A 22723-nucleotide genomic window follows, 5' to 3' on the forward strand; every position below is an offset into this window, starting at 1 on the left:
ATCAGCATTTTGTCGTTTTCAACATATGGGCCTTGTATATGTTCTTAGATTTATACCTAAGTTTTTGGTTTTGTTTTGAGTGTTTATAAGTGGTATTGGATGATTAATTTTGATGTCCAGGAGTTCCTGTTGCGGTGAAGTGGAAACAAATCTGACTAGTATCCATGAGGACACAGGTTCGACCCCTGGCCTTGCTCAGTGGGTCAGGGATCCAGCGTGGCCATGAGCTGTGGTGTAGGTCGCAGATGCAGCTCATATTCTGCATTGCTATGGCTGTGGTGTAGGCCGGCAGCTGTAGCACTGATTTGACTCCTAGCCTAGAAACTTCCATATGCCCTAGGTATGGCCCTAAAAAGCAAAAAATAAATAAATAAATAAAAAATTTTTTTTGATGTCCATATTTTTATTGCAAGGATGTAGAAAATCAGTTGGTCTTTCTGTGTTGATTTTGTATCCTTTAACCTTGCTGAACCTTTGTACTAGTTCTGGAATTTTTTTCTAAATTCCTGAGGATTTTCTGCAAGTAGAGTTAATTTTATTGTTTCCTTTCTGATGTGTTTCCCTTTTATTTCCTTTTCTAACCTTATTGTACTACTCTCTCATTTATTTATTTAATCATTTATTTATATCAGAATAGACTTTAGCACATTTATTTTATTATTTTTTTCTTTCAGTCTATTTGCTGTCTTTGGTTCAGATTGGGTTATTCTGTTGTTTTATCTCTCAGTTCACTGATTCCCTCCTCTGTCCCTTTTCATTCTGCTGATGAGCCCAAACATTGTGCTTTTTGCTTTGGTTATTGTATTTTTCAGTTCTAAAATTTCCATTTGGTTCTTCTTTAGATTTTTCTGGGTTTTTGATGACACTTCCTGTTTCTTTGCTGAGGCTATCTGCTCATTTAAGGATTTCTGTAATTGCTGACTTAAGCATTTTTGTCATGTCTGCTATAAAATCATAGCTGGATAATTCTATCATCTCTGTCATCTTTATATTGGCATCTGTTGTCTTTTGTCCATATAGTTTGAGATCTTCCTAGTTCTTGGTATGATAAATGATTATTGACATTTTCATCTTGTGTTATGAGATTCTGGATCTGTTTTAACTAGTTTCTGCTCTGGCCAGGGATTAATGGGGGCTGGGCTGTGCCTCCTTGGTAGTACTGAGATGAGGATAGAAGTTCAGGGTTCCTGTGGGGCCTCTGTTTTCACCCCAGAGAATGTTTCTCATTACTACTAGATTGGGGTGAAAGTTCCAGTTTCCCATTAGGCTTCCCCTGATCCTTACTTGGCTGGGAAGGTAGGAGTGCCTTGTTACTGCCCTCCTATGGCTGTGACTGACCCTGTGGTGGTGGGTGTTGGCCTTGTTACCACTTGGTGACTGTGAAAGTCTTGACTCTCCTTTTGGCCTCTCGCAGCATCTAGTGGGAAGAAGGAAGACTACCTCCTTATTACCCACACCTGCAGAGATAAAAGGCCTGACTCCCTACTCAGCCCTCTCCAACACTGATTTGTTGCAGACTCACGAGGATGGAAGTCCAGGCTCTCCATGTGGCCTTTGCTGGCATGGCTGTAGCAGGGCTGCAGCTTTTTTTCAGTGGTTTTTGGCTGGAGTTGAGCAGTAAGCCTCTATGAGTTTCTCTCTTACTAGGTTATCCCTTTTCCAGGTCTGGCTGGGGAAAGCCGGCTTTCACTGGGCTGTTTTTGTCTGCGTCCTTTGGAGTTTTCAGTTTGCTGACTTCTTCAGTTTTTAGTCTGGAAAATATATAGGCAAAAAGAAAACCCAGGCAACTCACCACCATGTTGTTTCTTGGGTCCCAAAGTTCCTAATCAGTCTGCTTTCTTTTATTCACATTTCAGACTCTTGTTCTTATGTTTGTTTATATATAATGTACAAATTATTTAGCAGGAAGAATAGGGGAAATACATCTACTCCACCTCACTAAAAGCAGAAGTCTTCTGTTTATGCTTTTTAGGAAACAAACACTTTACATCATTTAGTAAGGCTTAAGAAGGAAGCAGAGATAAACGCATGTATTCAACCTAATATTTTAAACAGTTTGTTGCTATTTTTAATCAAAAGTCCTATGTGATGTTTTTAACCCCTACTTGACTCAGACTTTGGTCAGATAAGAGGCCAAAACCCCAGCCCTACCTCTCTGAGTTTGTGAGAGTGTAATATATATATTACATATTATTGATTGTTGTAATATATATATATTACATATTGTTGTTGTATATATTACATATTGTTTGAATTTGCCTGAAGAAACCCTGGAAAGATGAGAGAGAAAGAGGGAAGGAAGAAGGGAAGAAGGGAGAGAAGGAATGAGAACTGGAGTTGAAAATACTTGTCTACTATGTTTTGCTTTTTGAGTGTTAATATGTTACTTACTTTTTTAAATTCAATTTTAAGCTGTTTTCTTGCTTAGATGAGTAAGCAGGGATCCATAGAGTCTTCAGATTGAGCAGGAACAAGCAGGTCCTGTCAACGTTATGTCCTCCTTTGGGAAGGTTTCCAACTAGAGAGCTCAGGGCAGCACCGTAGACCCAAGTATCTGTGGACTGCGTCTTTGGGTGAGGGCACCAGAGGTCTGTGAGCAGGATGGGAAATCCAGGCTGGATGTTCGATGTCGTTGCTGCTATATATAATGGCTTCTGATCCATGATTTGCTGTTAATTTTTAGAGAACTTTCTAAGACTAAAAACACTGCAGCCTGCCGTTAACTGTGTTCTTTTACATTTGGCAAATGATTTGGTTAAAGGGGTAGAAGACACATTTATCAATTATGTGCCTCAGATAAAGTTGGAACAACTGCACAAGGTGATAGAGTCAGGATCCCAAATGATTCTTACAGATTGGAGCAATGGACTGATTCTAATGAGATGAAATAGCAAGTTAAGGTCATGTACTTGGATTTTTATTTTATTGTAATCAACTTTACGAGCACAGTTCTGGGAAGGTAGAGATTAAAAGCAGCAGGAATAGAACAAGACTCAAGTATTTTAGTGGCTAGTTAACTTGATATGAATGTATAGTATGAGGTGGCAGCCAAAAGAAAAAAGTGTAATTTTTTAGCTACATTAATAGAATTAGTAGAAAGGGATGGTGCTGGTCTACTCTGCATGCGTCAGACCAGGCCTGGGGTATTTCATTCATTTCCTGGGCCCATTCTTATAAAAAGGAGTTAGACAAAGCAAAGCATTTAAATGTGGGAGTAGCCAAAATGTAGGTGTGACTAAACACCAAGTCAAAGAATGTGGGTATGTTTAACCTAGAGAAGAAAAAACTTAGCATCTAAACAGCAATATTTCAGTTGTTTGAAAAGTGAAAAAATAGACTAGGCTTATTCTTTTTTTCTGAAGAAGACAATCTAGCATCAGAAGGTGGAAGCTTTTAGCTGGATGTAGGGAAGAGCAACAATGAGGGCTGTCAGTAGATGAGCCGAAGACCCAACGAAATGACATTAATCTGAGAAAACTTCCTGTCAAAAGGCAATAGCAGGGGAGTTCCTGCTGTGACGCAATGGGATCAGCAGTGTCTTGGGAGCACTGGGATGCAGGTTCAATCCCTGGCCCTGCACAGTGGGTTAAGGATCCCGAGTTGCCACAGCTTCAGCTTAGGTCGAAACTCTGGCTTGGATCCGGTTCCTAGCTGGGGAACTCCACATGCCTTGGCCAAAGGAGAGGAAAGAGAAGAAAAAAAAAAAAAAAAAAAAAGGCAGTAGCAGGAATTCGCACATGGGCTGCCTGGATACTCTAGATCAGTGCTACTCTAAGGATCTTGTTTTCTTTTTCCCTCTGGTATGCTTGTTTATTTTATTTTTTCCCCAGCTTGTCATACTACTTTTCTTTGTAAATTAAGATAAAATTCATCCTTTTAAATATAAATATGATTTAAATATAATTCAGTGATTTTTTACTTTACAGGGTCATTTACCATATCACCATTTGTCAAATTCCAGAATATTATTTTCATTACCCCAAAAGGAAACTCCACACCCACTAGCAATCACTCCACATTCCTCCTTGCCCCAGTCCCTAGCAACCATTAGTCTACTTTCTATTGCCCATTCTCGACATTTCTTATAAATGAGCTCACACAATGTGAAGTCTTTTGTCTGACATCTTTTGCTTAGCATGTTTTCAAGGTTTATCTGTGTTGCAGCATGTATCTCTACTTTATTCCTTTTTGTGGCTATATAATATTCCATCATATGGGTATACCACATTTTGTTTACCTGATGGACATTTGAGTTTTTTTTCACTCTTTGGCTATTATGAATAATGCTGTTAAGGACATCTGTGTACAAATTTTTGTGAAGCTAATGTTTCATTTCTCTTGGGAATATACTTAGGAGTGAAACTACTAGGTAAGGGGGTAACTCTGCTTTTTGAGAAAATGCCGAACCATTTTCCATAGGAACATTCCTACCAGCAATGTATGAGGTTCTAATCTCCATTTTCTAACTGACATTTTTATTGTTTCTGTGTTATTATAGCTATTCTAGTGGTTATAAAGTGATGATTTCATTGTAGTTTTGATTTGCATTTTCTTTCTTTTTTTCTTTTTTTTTTTTTTTTTTGTCTTTTTGGGCCACATCCACGGCATATGGAGGTTCCCAGGCTACGGGTCCAATTGGAACTGCAGCCGCTGGGCTACTCCAGAGCCACAGCAACTCGGGATCTGAGCCAAGTCTGAAACCTACACCACAGCTCACAGCAATTCCGGATTCTTAACTGACTGAGTGAGGCCAGGGATCAAACCCGCATCCTCATGGATGCTAGTAGGGTTCGCTAACTGCTGAGCCATGACGGGAACTCCTGATTTACATTTTCTTAATGATGAATGGTGTTGAGCTTCTTTCCATGTGCTTATCATATGCTCTTCTGATCTTTGACAATTTTTACACTGGGTTTTCTTTTTATTGTTGAGTTTTAAGAGTTCTTTATTTTATTTTATTTTATTTTATTTTTTTGTTGTTGTTGTTGCTATTTCTTGGGCCGCTCCCGCGGCATATGGAGGTTCCCAGGCTAGGGGTTGAATCGGAGCTGTAGCCACCGGCCTACGCCAGAGCCACAGCAACGCGGGATCCGAGCCGCGTCTGCAACCTACACCATAGCTCACGGCAACGCCGGATCCTTAACCCACTGAGCAAGGGCAGGGACCGAACCCGCAACCTCATGGTTCCTAGTCGGATTCGTTAAGCACTGCGCCACGACGGGAACTCCAAGAGTTCTTTAAATAGTTTGGATATTAGAATCTTTTCAAATGTATGATTTGAAAATATTTTTTCCATCCTTTGCATTATCTTTTGACTTTCTTATAGTGTCCTTTGAAACACTTTTAATTCTGATGAAGTGAAGTTTATCTGTTTTTTTCTTTGATTACTTGTGCATTAGATGTCATATCTAAGAACCATTGCCTAATCCAACATAATGACAATTTGCACATGTTTTCTTTGAGGAGTTTTTAGATTTGTGGTCCATTTTTGAGTTAATTTTTGTATGTGGTATGAGGTAGGGATCCAACTTCATTCTCTTGCATATAGATATCCAGTTGTCCCATCACCATTTTTTGAAAAGACTCTTCTCTTCCTCATTGAATTGTCTTGGCACCCTTGTCAAAAGTCAATTGGCTGCAAATACAAACGCATAGGTACTACACTAAAGATCTTGTGCCAGGATATAAATCAATGAACTGCTTCCCTCATAGCTAAAGACTCACTAAGAAAAGAAAAACATCATCTCAGTGACCTGGTTGATTTATGTCCTGGAGCAAACTCCCTCATCTCCGTTAGGACTGGTAACCATTTCTACCCAGAAAATGTTTGTGGACCACATTTTGAGCACTGCTTTTGATCTTTGGTACTTTAAGTGCCACTGACCAGGAGCATCCCAAGAGCTACTAGTTGGAATCTGTTTTTAAACAGACTTCCCAGGTGATTCACATTCTTATTAAAGTTTGACCGGCACTGCTCTAGAATCAGACTAAATGGCTTTAAAGATCTATTCAGTAAGTACAGGATTAATTAATAAGACTTGGGAGAGGGAGAGTAAATGTGAGTGTAGGCAGGCTTATATCTGGGATTGACTAAGGAGCAGAACCCCCCCCCCCGGGGCCCCAGAACCTTGGCCTTTGGTAGAACTCCTGGGCCAGTCCAGATCTCAAAGTGTTTCTTTTCACTGCTGCACTGGACTTGATAGTTTTTCTTGGCTTGTGAATTATAAAGAGTCATAGAGTTATATATAACTTTATAATACAGTTGTATAGTTCTAAATATATATGTGTGTATAAATATATATGTAAATTTAAATATAGTTATAAAGTTATAAAGGAAATTTAGAGTTATAGAGTGAAAGAGAAGGGGGAAGAAGACTTTTACAAAGCACCTTTGGGGGAGAGAGAAACTAATTTTAGACCTTAGAACTGCTTTCCTTCATCCTTAAGTTAATAAGAAGCCAACCTTTGGTTCAAAGTGTCTTTGGAACCATGGTGTGACTCTAGAAGTTGGCAGCAGTAGTGCTGACTCATAAAATCAGAAACCTTTGAGTGTTTGAAGGAGGGTCTTGCACATGCAAGCACTGTCAGAGTCAGGAATTTGCAGGAATTTGTCCTACTGACATTGCCCATAAGGGGGGCCTGAGCAAATGATACACAGGAAAATTTGTTAGATATCATACTCATTTTACTTTTATTTTGAAGTGAGTGACCCGTTACATTGTTGCTATGCTGTTTAGAAGGCCATTTTCTTTGTTTTCTTGAACACAAAGGTAAAGGTTTTTATAGATGTACTTAGGAATTGAGTCCTCTGTTTTCCTGCTGCAGGAATTTTGAAGCTCGGCTAGAATACTGTTCTGCCCCGTGAGCACCATTATTTAGGACTGTGGATAAACTTGAAATGTGTGATAATATGTAGGATCTGCGTAGAAGACCTCATTTCCAAATGGCAGCTTTTGCAGGTGTTTGTGAAAAAGGTTTTCATCACTTCAAGCATTTGTGTGAAAGTTAAAAAGCTAACTTTAAATACCTATTCATTAAAGCAGGTTTCTAATAATATGTTTAACAGCATTGTTTAATGTTAATTTAAAAATAAATTTTAGGAGTTCCCTCTGTGGCTGTGGCTCAGGTCACTGCCGAGGTGGGGGTTTGATCCCCAGCCTGGTGCAGTGGATTAAAGGATCTGGTGTTGTTGCAGCTGTTGCATAGGTCACAGCTGCGGCTCAGATTCAGTCCCTGGCCCAGGAACTTCCATGTGCTGCGGGTGCAGCTGTAAAGGGTTTTTTGTTTTGTTTTAAGTTTAAAATGACAATACAGTCTCTTTAGACTTACCTGTGATTTAATGTAGTATAAACTGATCTGATCTATCTCTAGTTTAATCGAACATTCTCCACTCCCCTGAACATCAGATTTTGGCATATACTCACCATGTAGACTTCTGTCTCACTATTCCAAATAATAGTTGTAGCCAGGTTCATCAAAGCATCTTCCTGACATCCTGTCTTTTCCTGAGTAGGCAGGTATTAACAGAGGTGCCTCCCATATGGGCAGACCTCTCCATCCATGCTGTTCTGTAAGCCTGGGGCTGGTCTTTTAACTAAAGCCAGGGAAAGCTCAGACATCCTCTGGTCTGTTGAGGCTGAGAAGTGCTGCCAGTATGTGAGTCAACCTCAACTTGCAGAAAGATCTGCTCTTGACCTTTTCTGTATTTCACAGCCATTCAAACAGATCTTGTCTATCAGTTATAAACTGGTGACATTTTACTCTGAAATCTGAAATGTTGCTGCATCATCAAGTTGTTAGAAGTAAAATGCCATCACCTCCCTCCAAAGAGGCGGTCTTTTCTGATTGGATGTATTTCAGGGTCTCTGCAGAGAATTTGGGCCTGGACTGATCAGCAAACATCTTGGCAAACTGTTCAGGATGCCATCTGAAATGTTAATTGTCCAGTTTGGGTCCTCTAGTAGCTCTTGCCCTCCTCTTGGCTCTGTCAGATGCTTCTTATTTATCATCTGGATTCTTTGCTTTTCTTTTGGCCCTGCCTGTGGCATGCAGAAGTTCCCTGGCCAGGGATTGAACCCACACCACGGCAGTGACAATGCTGGATCCGTATCCTCCTGAGCCACCAGGGAACTCCTCCATCCAGATTATTAATTATTCCTCTCAGGATGAGGCAGACTCAGAACAAAATTGCCTGTTTAAACAGTTAAAGGTAGAAACATTTGTCTTTCTTTCCTCTTTGTGGCCATTGGGAGGGCGTGATCCTCTGCTCCCTTTTGGTTTCAAAGAACTTCTCTCCAGTTCTTCCTACTTCTAGGACTGTGTAAATGAAAACAAGTTCTAGAAGAGTTGATAACAAGACTGAAAAGCAGAGAGAGGTATAGTCCTCTAAAACACGAGCCCAGAAATCAGTTTCTGTTTAAAGAAACTTGAACTCTAGAGGCTGCTTTTCTGGCTCATCATCTCCCTTGTCCATTATCCAAAGCAGTTGCTCTAAGCCTTTCATTTCCCTCATCAAGCTTCTTTCTCATCCCCTATCGCTTTGAAGATCTTGCTGTCTATCAAAAACAGAATAGATCTGAACTCCCTCAAATTCTCTTTTCCCCCCAGCCTTAAACCAATATGCACATCCATGCTTATCTCCTTCCTGCTTGCCAGAAAGAAATCTCTTTCAAAGCCCTGTCCCTCTAACAGTGTTCTTAATCCCTACCCTTTCAACCAGCAGGACTTTGTTCCATCAATTATTCTCATCCTCTCTTGTATCTTAAAGTTTTTTCCTCCTGGCTCCTCCCACTCTCCTATGCTCAGTCCTCTCCCATCCTAAAATTCTTTCCCTCATGGCTGCTCCTGTCTTAAGCACAAAATGTGCTGAGTCATCCGTAGCCACTGACTTTCTGTATTCAACTCCCATTCTTTACAAGTCCAGTTCCATTCTTATCTGATTTTATTCCTTCCTTGAAACTGTTCTTTCATAGATCTCCAGCACAAGTGGTAACATTTCTACCTTCTGTCTACCTTTCTTAGGCAGCCGTTTCTCTTAATCCTTCACTCGGAGAAAAGTTCTAATGAATTTTAACTTTGATGTTCAGGGTTCAGATGTGGTGGTTAATACTGTGAGACTTCCTCTTGTTTGGGCATATAATTTCAGATTAAAAGAGACTTTATCACTTTGAATAGCTGAATGCCCAGTTAGTATGATTGGTGGTGACTGTTCTCATGGTTCGAATTGCCAGATTCTTCTGGTGACTCTTAAGGAACCACATATTTCCCACCTCTTCACTCCCATTCTTTATTAAGGAAAAGTCAAGCAATTTATTAAAACTAGTTAAAAAATAAAATCTTACTTTGTGGGTAAATCCTTTTACCCAGCTTGTTCCATTTTTGTTCACTAACGACCTTGGATTTTGAACATCCTCACTACAAAGATTTGCCTCCATGGATGTTGAAATAATCATACCAGGGATGAGGCAACTTCCAGTGTCTAAATGGATCCTGACACATAGGAGGTGCTCGGTATGTATCTGTTGAAAAATTAATCCCACAAGCAGCCCTGAGATACGCAGTTCCACTCAGAGAGCTGGAAACATGACCCATCTTCTATCCCTGTTGGTTGCCTTGAAAGGCTTAATTGTGAGCAAAATGCTTTGGTCTGGATGCCATGGTTAGTCCCTTCACAACTTTATAAAGCTGTTATTCTCTTCATATATTTCCGAAAGGGAGAAAAACAGTATGAAGAGTTTAAAAGTCAAGTTGAACTCACTTGTGATCCTACAAACAGGAAAAAGTATCAGTTGCACTTTCTGAATTAAAAATTTTTTAATATTAAATCTAAAATTTAATAGAATTTAAAAGAGTTTGTAGTGGCTCTCTCCTCTGAGCCCCTCTGCAGTGTTTCTGGAGATAAGAGTCTTTGCTTCTGGTGTCGTGAGCAAATGGCCCTCCTGTGTGCATTTGGTTCTGGAACTGAGTTCAGGAGCTGTTACGGTTTGGTAAGGTTGTAGAATTGCTATTGAAGACCTGGCCGAGAACCTCAGAGACCAGTGGAAACCTGCCCTTGATTCTGCTCCTTGGTCTTACCTCTCATCACTGTTAGTGTTGTCTTTGTGTATTTAAGCTGTCTGTGCTAATGGAAAAGCCAGGCTCATTCTGTCTCTCTTGGTGTCTGTAACTGAGAATTTATTCCTCGCCTTTTCTTCACAGAGGGACCTGTCTGGGCACAAGAACATCGTGGGTTACATCGATTCCAGTATCAACAACGTGAGTAGCGGTGACGTGTGGGAAGTGCTCATTCTGATGGACTTCTGCAGGGGTAAGTACCTGAGCCGTACCTGAAGCTCTCACTTCTCTAGCACTTTGATTGTGAAGAGCGTGGGGTCATTTCACTTAATGTGAACTGTACCCTAATGCATGTAATTCTGGTTTTAAAGGTTGAAAAATGAAGAGACTAAAAGATACCGAGCCCTCTGTCCCTTCTTATTCCTATAATGGATCAGAGGCACAAACAATTCAAAATGGTGGATAATACAAAACTATTTTTGTTGGGTTGAAGAAGGTTGCTGCTTGTATATGAATGAGAATGCGGGAGAATGAGAATGAATGGGTTCTTTGTGACGATTTCAAACAAATGATGCAGGCGCATAATAAAGACCCAATTCCAGATGGACTAAAGAAACAATTCAGCTTCTCTCACTCTCGTGTTGTCTTCTCCACCCACACCTCCATCCTTGCGTTAGGGGGTAAAAGAAGCCTTTTCCTCTAATGGAAATAACCCTCTTCTCCTTGCTCAAGAGCCATAGCTGCCAGCATGGCTATGTTCACATGATGCTCTTAACAGTAGAGTCATGCAGTTGAAAGCTTGGAGTTTCCAGCAATATTTATCTTGGGAAATCCAGGCTGTAGCATGAGTTTATTCAGAGTTGGACTGCATTTCGTACAACTTGAAATTCATACAGTGTTTGGAGGTTTGGCTCTTTTGGCCATAGCAGCTGCCACTAACATGCTTGGGTCACTGTTTCACTGTTTGGTGCCCAGCTTTGTAATCACCCTTAGTTCCACTTGCCTTTAGAGTAAATAAATTGTCCATAAATTAAATATGTTTTTAATCCTAAAAATACTACGTTAACCAATCATTTCAGCCTTAACAACTGAAACCTGGTTTTGTAAAATACTGCTGCAGTTGAACTTGAACATTTGTCTCCTCCTGCTCATTCCCTTTCAGACAGTAAAATGTTTAGAGGTGCGGCCATAGGCGCATCCAGGGATCTATCTGGATGAGTTTCTCAACTCGGTCATCAGTCTTTCAGTCCTGGAGATTAAGTGTTGGTGTAACATTTCTGCAGATCAGGCAGCAAGTACTAAAAGCCAGAGAGACCAAGCTGTTCCTAAGATGCAGGCTGTAAAACTGTCTTCCTCCTCCTCCTGGGGTCTGTTGTGCAATCTGATTCTTAGCAAAAGATACGGCAGCTTGAACCCGTGGCCTTGGCTGATGCACAACAGGGACATTACAACCAGGCAGCTAGAGCAGGACGATATTGTCAGTTCTTCTGTTAATCTTGAAGACAGAATGAGGGCAGCCCACATCTGGGCTGCTTTATAAAATGAAGAAACTGTTTTGATGCAGTAGAAAACAAATCCCAGGCTGGGAATCACCATACCAGGTTTTAGTCCTGGCTCAGCCGGTGATCAGCCAAGTCCAGGCTGCTCCTCTGTGGATGGCTGTTCATCCTCGAGGATGAGTGACAGGGCTGTTTGTTTATGACTTTTCTTTTGCTCTGCACCGCTCTTAGGAGGCCAGGTGGTCAACCTAATGAACCAGCGCCTGCAAACAGGTTTTACAGAGAGTGAAGTGCTCCAGATATTTTGTGACACCTGTGAAGCTGTTGCCCGCCTGCATCAGTGCAAAACTCCGATTATCCACCGCGACCTGAAGGTAACAGATCACACCTCCTCATTAAGTGTGTTCTTACAGAGTAGCTTCATCTGCCCTGGGAACAGACTAGGTGTTTTGGGGATGTGAGAGAAGTTTAAGGCATGGGACCAAATTCTAAGCTTACATTCTACTTGGGGAGAGAAAGTACAGAGGGAAAAAGAAAGCCCAATACAAGACAGGTATTAATTTTATTACAGTAGCCTTTAGAAATTCTTCATAATCAGTGAATCCCTGAACATGTTGGTTTTGTTTTTCCTGATAAGCTCCCACATTCACTTTTCCAGAGTCAGGAGAAGGAATATGCTAATTTAAATCTGTCTATAAACAGTGATGCTTGGTCTTTCAGGTCCAATTCATATTTTGTAAAATCTATTAATTGGTGATTTAAAAAATTTGCCTTCCTAATTACCATCCCCTTGCACCGGGCCTTTCATACCATAGTCACTTGACAATGTTTGTGGAATGGAATTGGCACCTGGTTAGAACTCACTAGCCATCCACAGAATACCAGCTGTACCACGTACCCTACTAGATACTTTTTGTGTCCTGTACTCAGGGGCAGAGAGGTTACGTGACCTGACTAAGGTCATAGAACGAAAAAGGAGCAGAACCAGAATTGAAATCTAGCTCTTCTGATTCTAAATCATGGTTTCTTTTTGTTATACCTGTGTCTCGAGAAACATGCTTCATGGGTAATAATTTGCATCGGTGTCTCCTAGTGTGCTTGTTAAATATAGGCTACTGGGTTCCACACGGAATCTTTGGGACCGTAATTTTTGTGATGGTGTCAGGGAAGGCCAGGAATTTTTTTCTTAGGCACCCTAAGTGGTTTTTGTATATTCTAAAGTTTGAGAATCACAGCAGCATGCTAACATTTCTGTTTTGAGAATGTTTTTCAGTTGTGTGTGTTTTTTTTTCTAATTAAGGCATAATTCATATACCTAAAATTCATTATTTTAAAATATACAATTCAAGAAGGTCCTGTTGCAGCTCAGCAGGTTAAGAGCCTGACATAGTGTCCATGAGGATACGGGTTCAATCCCTGGCCTTGCTCAGTGAGTTAAGGATCCGGTGTTGCTGCAAGCTGCAGCATAGGTCACAGATGTGTCTTGGATTCGGCCCCTAGCCTGGGAACTTCTATATGCCGCAGGTGTGGCCATAAAAAGATAAATAAATAAGTAAATAAATAAATGTAAACAAATACATAAATAAGAGAAATGTACAATTAAGTGGGTTTTAATATACTCACGGGGTTGTGCAACCATCACCACTCTCTAATTCTAGAACATTTCATCATCTCCAAAACCCTGTACTCATTAGGAGTCACTCCTCATTCTCCCCGTGCCCCAGCCCCTGGCAACCACTACCTACTTTCTGTTGCTTACTCTGGACATTTCATATAAATGGGCTCATATCGTATGTGACTCCTTCCACAAGTGTCGTGTTTTCAAGATTCATTTTGCTGTAGTGTGTATCAGTACTTCATTCCTTCTGATGATCATATTCCATTGTTTGACTATATCACGTTTTGTTTATCTATTTATCAGTTCGGGGACTTTTGAGTTGTCTCCTTTGGCTATTATGAATAAGGCTACCGTGAACATTCATGTACTATTTTGACACGGGCCTATGTTTTCAGTTTTCTTGGGTACACACCTAGGAGTGGAATTGCTGGGTCTATGGTGATTCTTAACTTTTTGACAAACGGCCAAACTGTTTTCCAAAGTGACTGCTTTATTTTACTTCCCACCCGCAACATGCGAGAGTTTCCATTTCTTTACGCTAACACTTGTAAAGGGCTTTTCAGGCAGAGAGCAGGGCCCGAGGAGTGGAAACAAGAACGCATTTAAAGATGAGGAGGTAGATGAGGGCTCGGTAGCCGGCCAGTTGCTGACCAGGCAGAGGGCCTCAGGCCACTGCTCTGAGAATGTAATGATGCTTTATTATTTTTATTAAAATGTAGTTGATTTACACTGTTAGTTTCAGGCGGTGACAGTTCATTTTTAGATATTTTAAAGATGAGTGAAATTCTTGGGTCTATTAACACATATTTCAAAATAGGCAATGGTACCAATATTTTAGGACCTGAACTTTCTCCTTGCCACCTGCCTTGGAGAAGAGTTTGTGAGGGGCAAAGAAATAGGGGAGAATTGGAGTTCCAACTGTGGTGCAGTGAGTTAAGGATTTGACCTTATCTCTGTACCAGCATCGGTTTGATTCCCAGCCTGGAGCATTGGTTAAGGATCTGGCATTGCCACAGCTGTGGCATATATAAGTCGCAGCTGTGGTTTGTATTCAGCTTCCCTATGCTCTAGGTGTGCCCAAAAAGAAAGAAAGAGGGGGGAAGTATGGGCTGGGCAGTACCTGCACTGCTTCTGTGACCCTTCTGAGCTCAGGCCTTTCTGGAGCCCCAGTTTTCCCCCAGGTCAGGTGGCGTTGGATTTCATCTTGGAACTCTGATTCTATAGCAGAGTAACTTGTGCCGACTGAACTGTAAGCTCCGTGAGAGATGAGCATGCAGATCCTTCCTATTCAAAGGGCACCTATGCAAAGGGCACCTTTCAGTCCCTGTCTTGTTCTCCTCCCTGCAGCCTTTGCCTCCTTAGTCTCCTCCTGTGACCTCCATGCAGCGTGTTCTCCTGGCTCCTCCTTAGGCTCCTTGGTTGTTCCTCTCATCCCTTAGCCTCAGAGCCTCAGCTTCCTCGTCTGGGCAGTGGAGACAGCCATGCCAGCCTTGTTAGAAATGGGGCGAGGCTCATCCGTGTGCAAGCACGCCCTTGGCCGCAGTCAGTCCTGAGTGGGCACACAGGGAGGTGAGGGCAATGAAGAGGCTGCCATGGAGCATCCTTTTAAAGACTGCTACCCGGGAGTTCCCGTCATGGCTCAGTGGTTAACAAACCTGACTAGCATCCATGAGGATGTGGGTTCGATCCCTGGCCTTGTTTAGTGGGTTAAGGATCTGGCATTGCCATGAGCTGTGGTGTAGGTCGCAGGTGCGGCTCAGATCCTGTGTTGCTGTGGCTGTGGTGTAGGCTGGAAGCTACAGCTCTGATTCGACCCCTAGCCTGGGAACCTCCATATGCCACGGGAGTGGCCCTAAAAGACGAAAAGACCCAAAAAAAAAAAAAAAAAGAGTTCTACTCTTATGTTCTCAAACAAAATCTTCCTTTATTGTAATTTTGTAAACATTTGTTGGATTAAATGAGGCCTAAATGATAATCATTTTCATACCGTAAATAGTACCTGTCCAGTTAACATCTTCCCAGTATATTAGTGCCTTGTGGTGCTCACAGAGCTGCTGTGAGGTGACGGCGAAGTATCACACGTGATGGGAACTTGAGGCACGCAGCTCGGTGGACACGGTGGACACGGTGTTGCCTGGGGTCACGGAGTAGGTTGGTGGCTGCACTCCAGCAGCTGGAGTGCAGATTCTTCCGTCACTGCTCTCAACAGCCTGTGAGATGTCTCAGCAGAAGAGCTCGGAGCCATCTGGAATCTGAGGGTGAGGCCTGGGCACCATCTTCCCCAGTCTGCCCTCAGCCCCTGCCCCTTGCCCCTGTTACCCCGGTCTGGGAACTCAGTTATTGTGTCCAGCCAGTACTGAAGAGCATTGGCTCTGCTGCTGGATTACCAGTGTGGTTCAGGAGACTTTGTTTCCCTTTCTTCTCCACCTTAGAAATAGAGAACCTAAATAGGGGTCCCTACAAGGAGGCATTGGTTGCAATTGTTCTAGAGGCCTATGGCTGTTTTTTTGTTTGTTTGTTTTTAGGGATGCATGTGCAGCATGTGGAATTTCCCAGGCTAGGGGTCAAATTGGAGCTCTTACTGCCAGCCACAGCCACACAGGATCTGAGCCACATCTGCAACCTACACCACAGCTCACGGCAACACCGGAACCTTAACCCACTGAGCAAGGCTGGGGATCGAACCCTCATCCTTGTGGTTACTAGTCAGGTTCGTTACTGATGAGCCAAATGGGAACTCTTTCTGGTTGTTTTGATGAAGCTTTCCCAAACTCCCCAAGTCTTACACTCAGTGCCATCTGGGTGCTTTTGTTAGCATGTTAGTTTTTGTTGATTTCTACTACTGGGTGCTCGGTAGGCAGTCCCATCTGCTGGCTACACCGCCGGCTTCCTAGTCTGGAGCGAAAAGCCCCCCCATACCTCCTGTTTGCCCTGGCTGTCGTTACCTCACAGGGCCTCAGCCACCCCGAGCTCTGTGTCACTGCTAGAACCAGCCACTCTAGTCCTGGCAGTAGCCAGAGCCAAGAGTTCTTTATTCTCCTCTCGGCCAGAGAAAGTGCTCGTGGCTGGTCTCAGTTGCCTCTCTGTGAGTAGGGTTTCCACTTGGTGAGGAGGCCACAGTGGGACGCAGGAAGGAGCCCAGGACAGGCCAGCTGTGGACTCCTTGTTGAGCCTGTGCCGCCCCACCCCCACCCCTGCCGTGTGGGGGTCTGCTTGTTCCCATGAAAAACTGAGAAAGGCCCCTTCTGCCCTGCCTAATCTGTGTGTGTGGTCTGTCTTTCAAATTCCAGAGAGGAAATAAGCTGAAAGCAGTCCCTGACCTTAAGCAGCTTATGTTCTAAAAATAACCATGACACAAGTTCTGGTCTTTATTAAAAGTCCCTCCTCAGAGTTCCCCTGTGGCCCAGTGGTCGAGGATCTATTATTGTCACTGCTGTGACTCGGGTCACTGCCATGCTGTGGGTTCAATCCCTAGCCCAGGAATTTTCACTTGCTATGGACACAGCCATAAAATAAAAAAGTCTCTCCTCAAATATATTACCATTTTCATTATTTCCCCCACTTTTATTGTCATCCCTCTGAGGAGTGATGGGGGGGTTGTCATTGCACATCTCCTTTTACTCAGGAAACCTCTGCCCAGAAGGGCTGTGACCTGCACAGTGAATTCAGTGATCAAAGCAGATTAAAGGCCAAAGTTTTTTACACTCATTTTGGTTTTTGTTGCTTTGGTATTGCTGCATTTTGCCATGCTGTTTGTCCAGGCACTTCAGAAAGGGGGGAGGATTAAGACATTCAAGTCCTGAATGTCTCCGCTTTTATCAGAAAAGAGATTTCGATCTCATGAAGTAGAGTAAGAGGGAGATTCTTGTCCTGTTTTTGGAATCACAGGTTTGAAAACCTGCATTCATCCAATCCTCCACAGTGTTCAGTGGTACTAAACTCTGTGGCTGAAATGCCTGCATGACATATCTCTTTGGAATAATGTCAAGATGAAGAGGTCGGGAGGAGGTGATTTTCCAGACCTTTTAGCTAAGCTGGAAGCCAAGTTTGGGAGTGACAACTTTAATAACCTCTTAAGCTGAGAGGTTGGGAAATAAGGTCAGCAGCATAAAACTCTCAATGAGCTGAAAGACTGCATGTTGTAAGCAGCTGTGACGTGCTAGGCTGACTAAATGACTTGGCTGAAAACACAGTCACTGTGCAGATTCTCTGAAGCTTTCGCAAGATGGTGTATGAATAGCCAGTTGGTTCTCTACCTCCCTAAGCTCTTGGCCCTGGTCATCTCTTACCTGAATGATGATACCCACCCTCATTATATCTTTCTCACATTCTCCCTCCTCTGTCACTGTGCCGACCTTCCTAAAAAGCCTCTTGTCATCTGCTCTTCACTGTTAAAAATGCCAAGTGGCTCCCTTGCGGCCTCCCTCAGTCTTCGCTCCTTCTGCTTCTCTGGTCTTCACTCCCCTGCACCCTTCTCTTTCTCCAGTCTGAGCTGTCTGTGTTCCTTAACTGTGTAATGCTCGTCAGTGCAGCAGATGAGGGTGTAGCCCCAGCCGTGTGGCAGCCTGAGCCTGAATCCTGCCCTAGCAGCCCTGTGACCTCAGGCATGAGAGGTAACTGGACTCTGTTCTCTCAGGTGTTAAGTAAGGACAGTGAGGCTTTATAAGAATTTCCTGGAGTTCCTGCTGTGGCACAGTGGGTTTAGAATCCGGTGTTGTCCCTGTGGCAGTGTGGGTTCTATCCCTGGTCCAGCACAGTAGGTTAAGGATCGGATGTTGCCGCAGCTGTGGCATAGGTTGCAGCTGCGGCTCAGATTCTCTCCCTGGCCCAGGAACTTCCACATGCCACAAGTGCAGCTCTTTCATGAAATATTTCAGAATTTCATGAAATACTGCAGATAAAAGTGTGTGTGGAGCAGTGTTGGACACATACTAGGTTCTACTAGATGCTGATACCATTGTTAGGATCACTCCTGCCCCTCTGCCTTCCTGTTATTAGTTCACTTACCGAAGTCCTGCACTTCAAGTTCCAGCATTACCTCAGCCTCATTCATAAAGGTGCTAGCCCATAATATGTCTGATCAGTGGCACCAGTGCCCAAGACACTGCTGTCCCAGCCACAAAGGCCTGTCTCTGTGCCTCAGACACCACACATGCTCCCATCTCCAGGCCTTGGTACAGGTTGATCTCTGCTGGGAATGCTCCTTCCCCATTGGGTCCATGACTGCTCCCTTCTTTCCTTTCTTTCAGCAACCTTCCCTGAGTGTGCTGCTTACAGTAGCATCCTTCTTCACTTTACGTATATTTAACTTGCTGTTTGTGTGTGTGTCTGTGTGTGTGTGTGTGTGTGTTTGTATGTGTGTTTCTCTTTTTGGCCACACCCATGGCATGTGGAAATTCCCAGGCCAGGGATCGAACCCATGTAACAGCAGTAACCAGAGCCACAGCCGTGATAACGCCATATCCTTAACCCACTGAGCCACCAAGGAATGCCTGCTATTTTTTTTTTCATAACGTTTTTCACAATTATACCTTTTTTTTTTTTGTCATCAGATGGACTCTAAGCACTAGAGATGATGAGCTTTGATTCATTCACAGTCTTATTCACAGAACCTAGAAACGTATTTAACAGGTAATAGGAAGTAGTGGGAGCTACAGTGTATTTCTTTAATAAATGAATGGTAACAACATCTGCCTTACATTTGTATTGGGAGATTTACAGTGTGCTTTCATGTACGTTCTCTTCCTTGTTTCCTAACAGCGATAGCGATATTATCAGCTTTGCTTTACAGATAAGAAGCCCAGAGAGGTTTGAAGATGTGTCTAAGGCCGAACACCTCATATAGTCCCTTAAGTCTTATAAACCCCAGGTCCAATGTGGTTGCCACACATCATGCTCTGTATTAAGTGTTTTGTTCACGATGGTGGTGGCAAGGATGGAGGTCTTCACAGGTGTTACCTGTCTTGGGGACACACTGAGAGGGGGCGGAGCATGCAGCTGCTGCCACACTGGCTGTTGCCTTCCTAATCTCAACTGATCCTCCTGCCAGACTTGCCCAGTAGCCAGAGGAGGGATTATTGTTCTTATCTGCATTGATAGTTGCTTGATATTGCACAAGCTTTCCCTACGTTGATATCTCTGGCTCTTTTATCTGCTTTTGTACACACCCTTAATTTTTAACTGGTTTTCCTATAAATGTAGTTTTGTACAATGTTATCTTTGTGGGAGGGGGGAGGCAAGCCAGGGGCTGGGTTGGGTATAGTATAATTCCCAAGTACTGTCAGTCAGGAACTAATCAGAAATGCAAACCTAGTTTTTAGGGTGGGGGGAAAAAACAAGAACAAATACAGCCCAGTGGGCATCATCTTTAGTCTGTCCATTGCTGTTTAGTTCTCCTCCCTTCCTCAACAGGGGTTTTGCTGCCTAGAACTACCTTGTTTGTGTTTTGATATGAATGAGCTTTTCAGTTTTCTAGATTGTGTATTCTAGCATTAGATGTATCAAATCTGAATTGGGAAGGGACTGCACACATACAACAGGAGAAGCATGTTTTCACATGAGCCTTGTGGGATGCGTGAGGTCAGCAAGGAAGATTGTTGCTGAAAGATGCTGAGTAAGGAATTTAGTGGTCCCTGGTCTGTGTAAAATACTGGACTGGGTATTGTGGGGACACAGGGGCATGATATGATTGTAGACCAGAGCTGGTGAACCTCTCTGCAGTGGGCCAGAGAGTAAATATTTCAGGTTTGTCGGCTATAGTCTCCGTCTAAACTGCTCACATCTACTGTTGGACCTCAAAACCCGCCGTAGTCTAAAGGATAAATAACCAATGCGCATGGCTTGGTTTGGCTAAGAGGTCTCACTTTGCCAACCCCTCCTAACAATGGTAAGCTCTGTAGATTTTTGTGGGGCAGCCATGGAAAGTTTTGAGGAGTTATGACTTGAGCAGGACCTTGAAGAATGACTAGGATTTGACTAATAGAGAATGAGCCATTGAATAAAATGACAAACTAGTCAATGTGAGAAATGCTTAGGAGACATTGAACAAATCAGCTTGACTAGAATTAGACACCGTGTTCCTCATGGACTAGGTTTCAGTAATAGGGACATTTCTGAACATCAGGAAGTAAGGTAGCCCTGTCCTTAAGCTTGGGTCCAGAACACCGGGTGAGCGTAGTCATCATCCTTATGAGGGTGCCAGCACAGATGCGGGACCTTGAGTAGCTGCTCTGCTTCTAACCTGCTTCCTGCCCTGTCAGAAAGGCAATTGCCTGTCCTTCTCTGAAGTTGTGTTGCCTGGGTTCATTTCTTGTGTAATCACTGTGAGCCTCACTTTCTCTGTTTGTATAATGGGGATATTATTATATTGTTGTTATGAGGATTGAATGAGATAATCCATGGGAAGTGCTAAGACAGTGGTACTGGTAATTGTAAAAGCTCAGTGAATGGTAACTGCTTTTTTTGTAACCTCTAAATGCATCGGAACTATGAGTATGGTCTTGTTAGAATTATTTTAGATTCCTGAAGTGCATATGTGTTTAGGTTAGTTTGACTGTTTCACTTTGGGTAAACAGAGTAAACTGATGAGCTTTATAAAAAGCTATAGATGGTGGAAATATTTGCCTGATTCAGCCTTTGGGGAACAAGTCTCTGCTAAGAATTCTTAATCACAAGAGCACATCCATGAAAGTTGATGGTCATAGCTTATACTGCCTATGTGACTAAGAAGCTCAAGGTCAAAATTGTAAATTAAAATGATTGTAGGTTATTAGTGCCCCTGGTTCATAAGCGGGAAGAACAGTAGACTTTAAACTCAGGCCCCCAAGACTTCCCACAGATGAATTCCAAGGAACATGAATGAACAGCAATGACAAAACCCCTCACAACAATACCATGAGTGAGACTCAGTAGGAATAAGAAACAGCAAACTATAGAATTTGTTTGCCACAAACACTCTAGGTGTCGGATTTAGCAGATACAGACTATAAAATAAACATTTTTATAATATATAATTTTAAAAGAATTGAAAGTGTGGAAACTGGAGATATCTAATTGAAAGATTTTTTTTTTTAAACAAGTAGTAGTAGGAGGGGCCTGGTTATTTGGTGACTCCTATCTTGTTTCTAAGTCACTCTCTCTTCCTCCCTCTCTCACACACACATGCATTTGTTTTTTAGTGTATTCCATTCAACCAACATTTTCTGTACCGAGCACTATGTTAGGCGTTGGAAAAGACTGCAAATACTTGTGCTTGAACTTGAGGAGCTGATAGTCTACTCTTACCTTTGTTTTTGTCTTTGGAAGACAAAAGACAATGGAGACTACAGACTTATTGACCTAACAAGATTTTTTTGGCTGCCATTTTACTGCCCACGCACAGCCAGGTCTGTCCTCCAGCATGCAAGTCAGCTCAAGTCACCTCTAGCAAAAACTAGGACATCTTGCATTACATTAGTGCCCACCATTTTGGAGTTGTTATATCTTTGGCAGAGTCCTTTGATACCAAGGATTTCTCTCGATTTTGGTCTTCAGAAGCTCCCTTCTACCCAGAGCTCCAAACTCACGGCCCAAAGAATTCATCTGTAAAAATACAAGGACAGTACTTTAACAGGAGAACTGGCATTTGCCCACAGGCCTTTAATCACTAAAATATAGCAATATTTGTTAATTCAGAAAATCCTAACCTATTGTAGTAAAGAAACTGATATATGTGCTAATAAGGCCCAAATGAAATCATTGACACCAGGGGGTGGGAGTAGGGTGGGGTGAGGAGAGACAAGCTTCTGAAGGAATGTAGGGAACGATGGCTTTTGTCTGAATGGGGCCCTGAGAAGGGCTTCAAAGAAGAGGTGGCAGATGAACTAGAGTTTGAAAGATGAATGGGACTGAGTTGGGTAAGGAGCTGGTGATCATAGGGAGCATTTCAGACTGAAAGAAGGGCAGGAGAACAGATGCAGAGGCTTAAAAGTACAAGGACTGTTTCTACAGAGGTGGAAAATATGGCTAGAAATCTAGAAGAATGGGACTTCTGCTTCCCCATGGTGGAATGTCCTCTTTTTTGCCTCCTCTACTCTCATTCTACGCTGTAGCTGTGCATCTCTTTTTGCTCCCCTTGGAATGAACTCTCTTGAGACACTTGGAGGAGAAAAACGTTCCTGTGCACATTAAAGAGATGATCAGAAATAAAATATTTTATTATGTGTATGCAAACCAAATTTTCAAACATATTACTAAATGATATCTTGGAATGGGTGGTTGGGCAATGTTTTTCAGGTTGAAAATATTCTGTTGCATGACCGAGGCCACTACGTCCTGTGTGACTTTGGAAGTGCTACCAACAAATTCCAGAATCCCCAAACTGAAGGAGTCAATGCAGTAGAAGATGAGATTAAGAAGTAAGCCTTTTCTCCTTTCTTGGAGTTTTGTCCGTGATCAGATCAGCACTTTTACTTTCAGTTTACGACTGGGAAGATCAGGCTGGGAAGACAAGGGTGCTAGTTGAGTTGCCCCTCCTCTCAGAGCATTATTATATGGGCAGTTGGGTTGTTGGATT

General features: G+C 42.6%; 1 protein-coding gene across 11 annotated transcripts in view; it reads left to right on the forward strand.

The window, feature by feature from the left end:
* Window positions 1–22723, forward strand: part of AAK1 (AP2 associated kinase 1) — a 177743-nt gene that overhangs the window by 83715 nt on the left and 71305 nt on the right. For all 11 annotated transcript variants that reach the window (XM_047781868.1, XM_047781871.1, XM_047781870.1 and 8 more), the window contains exons 4-6: window positions 10198–10306; window positions 11784–11926; window positions 22444–22565. In XM_047781868.1, coding sequence (XP_047637824.1) covers window positions 10198–10306; window positions 11784–11926; window positions 22444–22565 — 374 coding nt within the window. The remainder of the gene's footprint in view (window positions 1–10197; window positions 10307–11783; window positions 11927–22443; window positions 22566–22723) is intronic.

Source organism: Phacochoerus africanus, chromosome 5 (genome assembly GCF_016906955.1).
Source record: "Phacochoerus africanus isolate WHEZ1 chromosome 5, ROS_Pafr_v1, whole genome shotgun sequence".
Taxonomy (NCBI): Eukaryota; Metazoa; Chordata; class Mammalia; order Artiodactyla; family Suidae; genus Phacochoerus; species Phacochoerus africanus.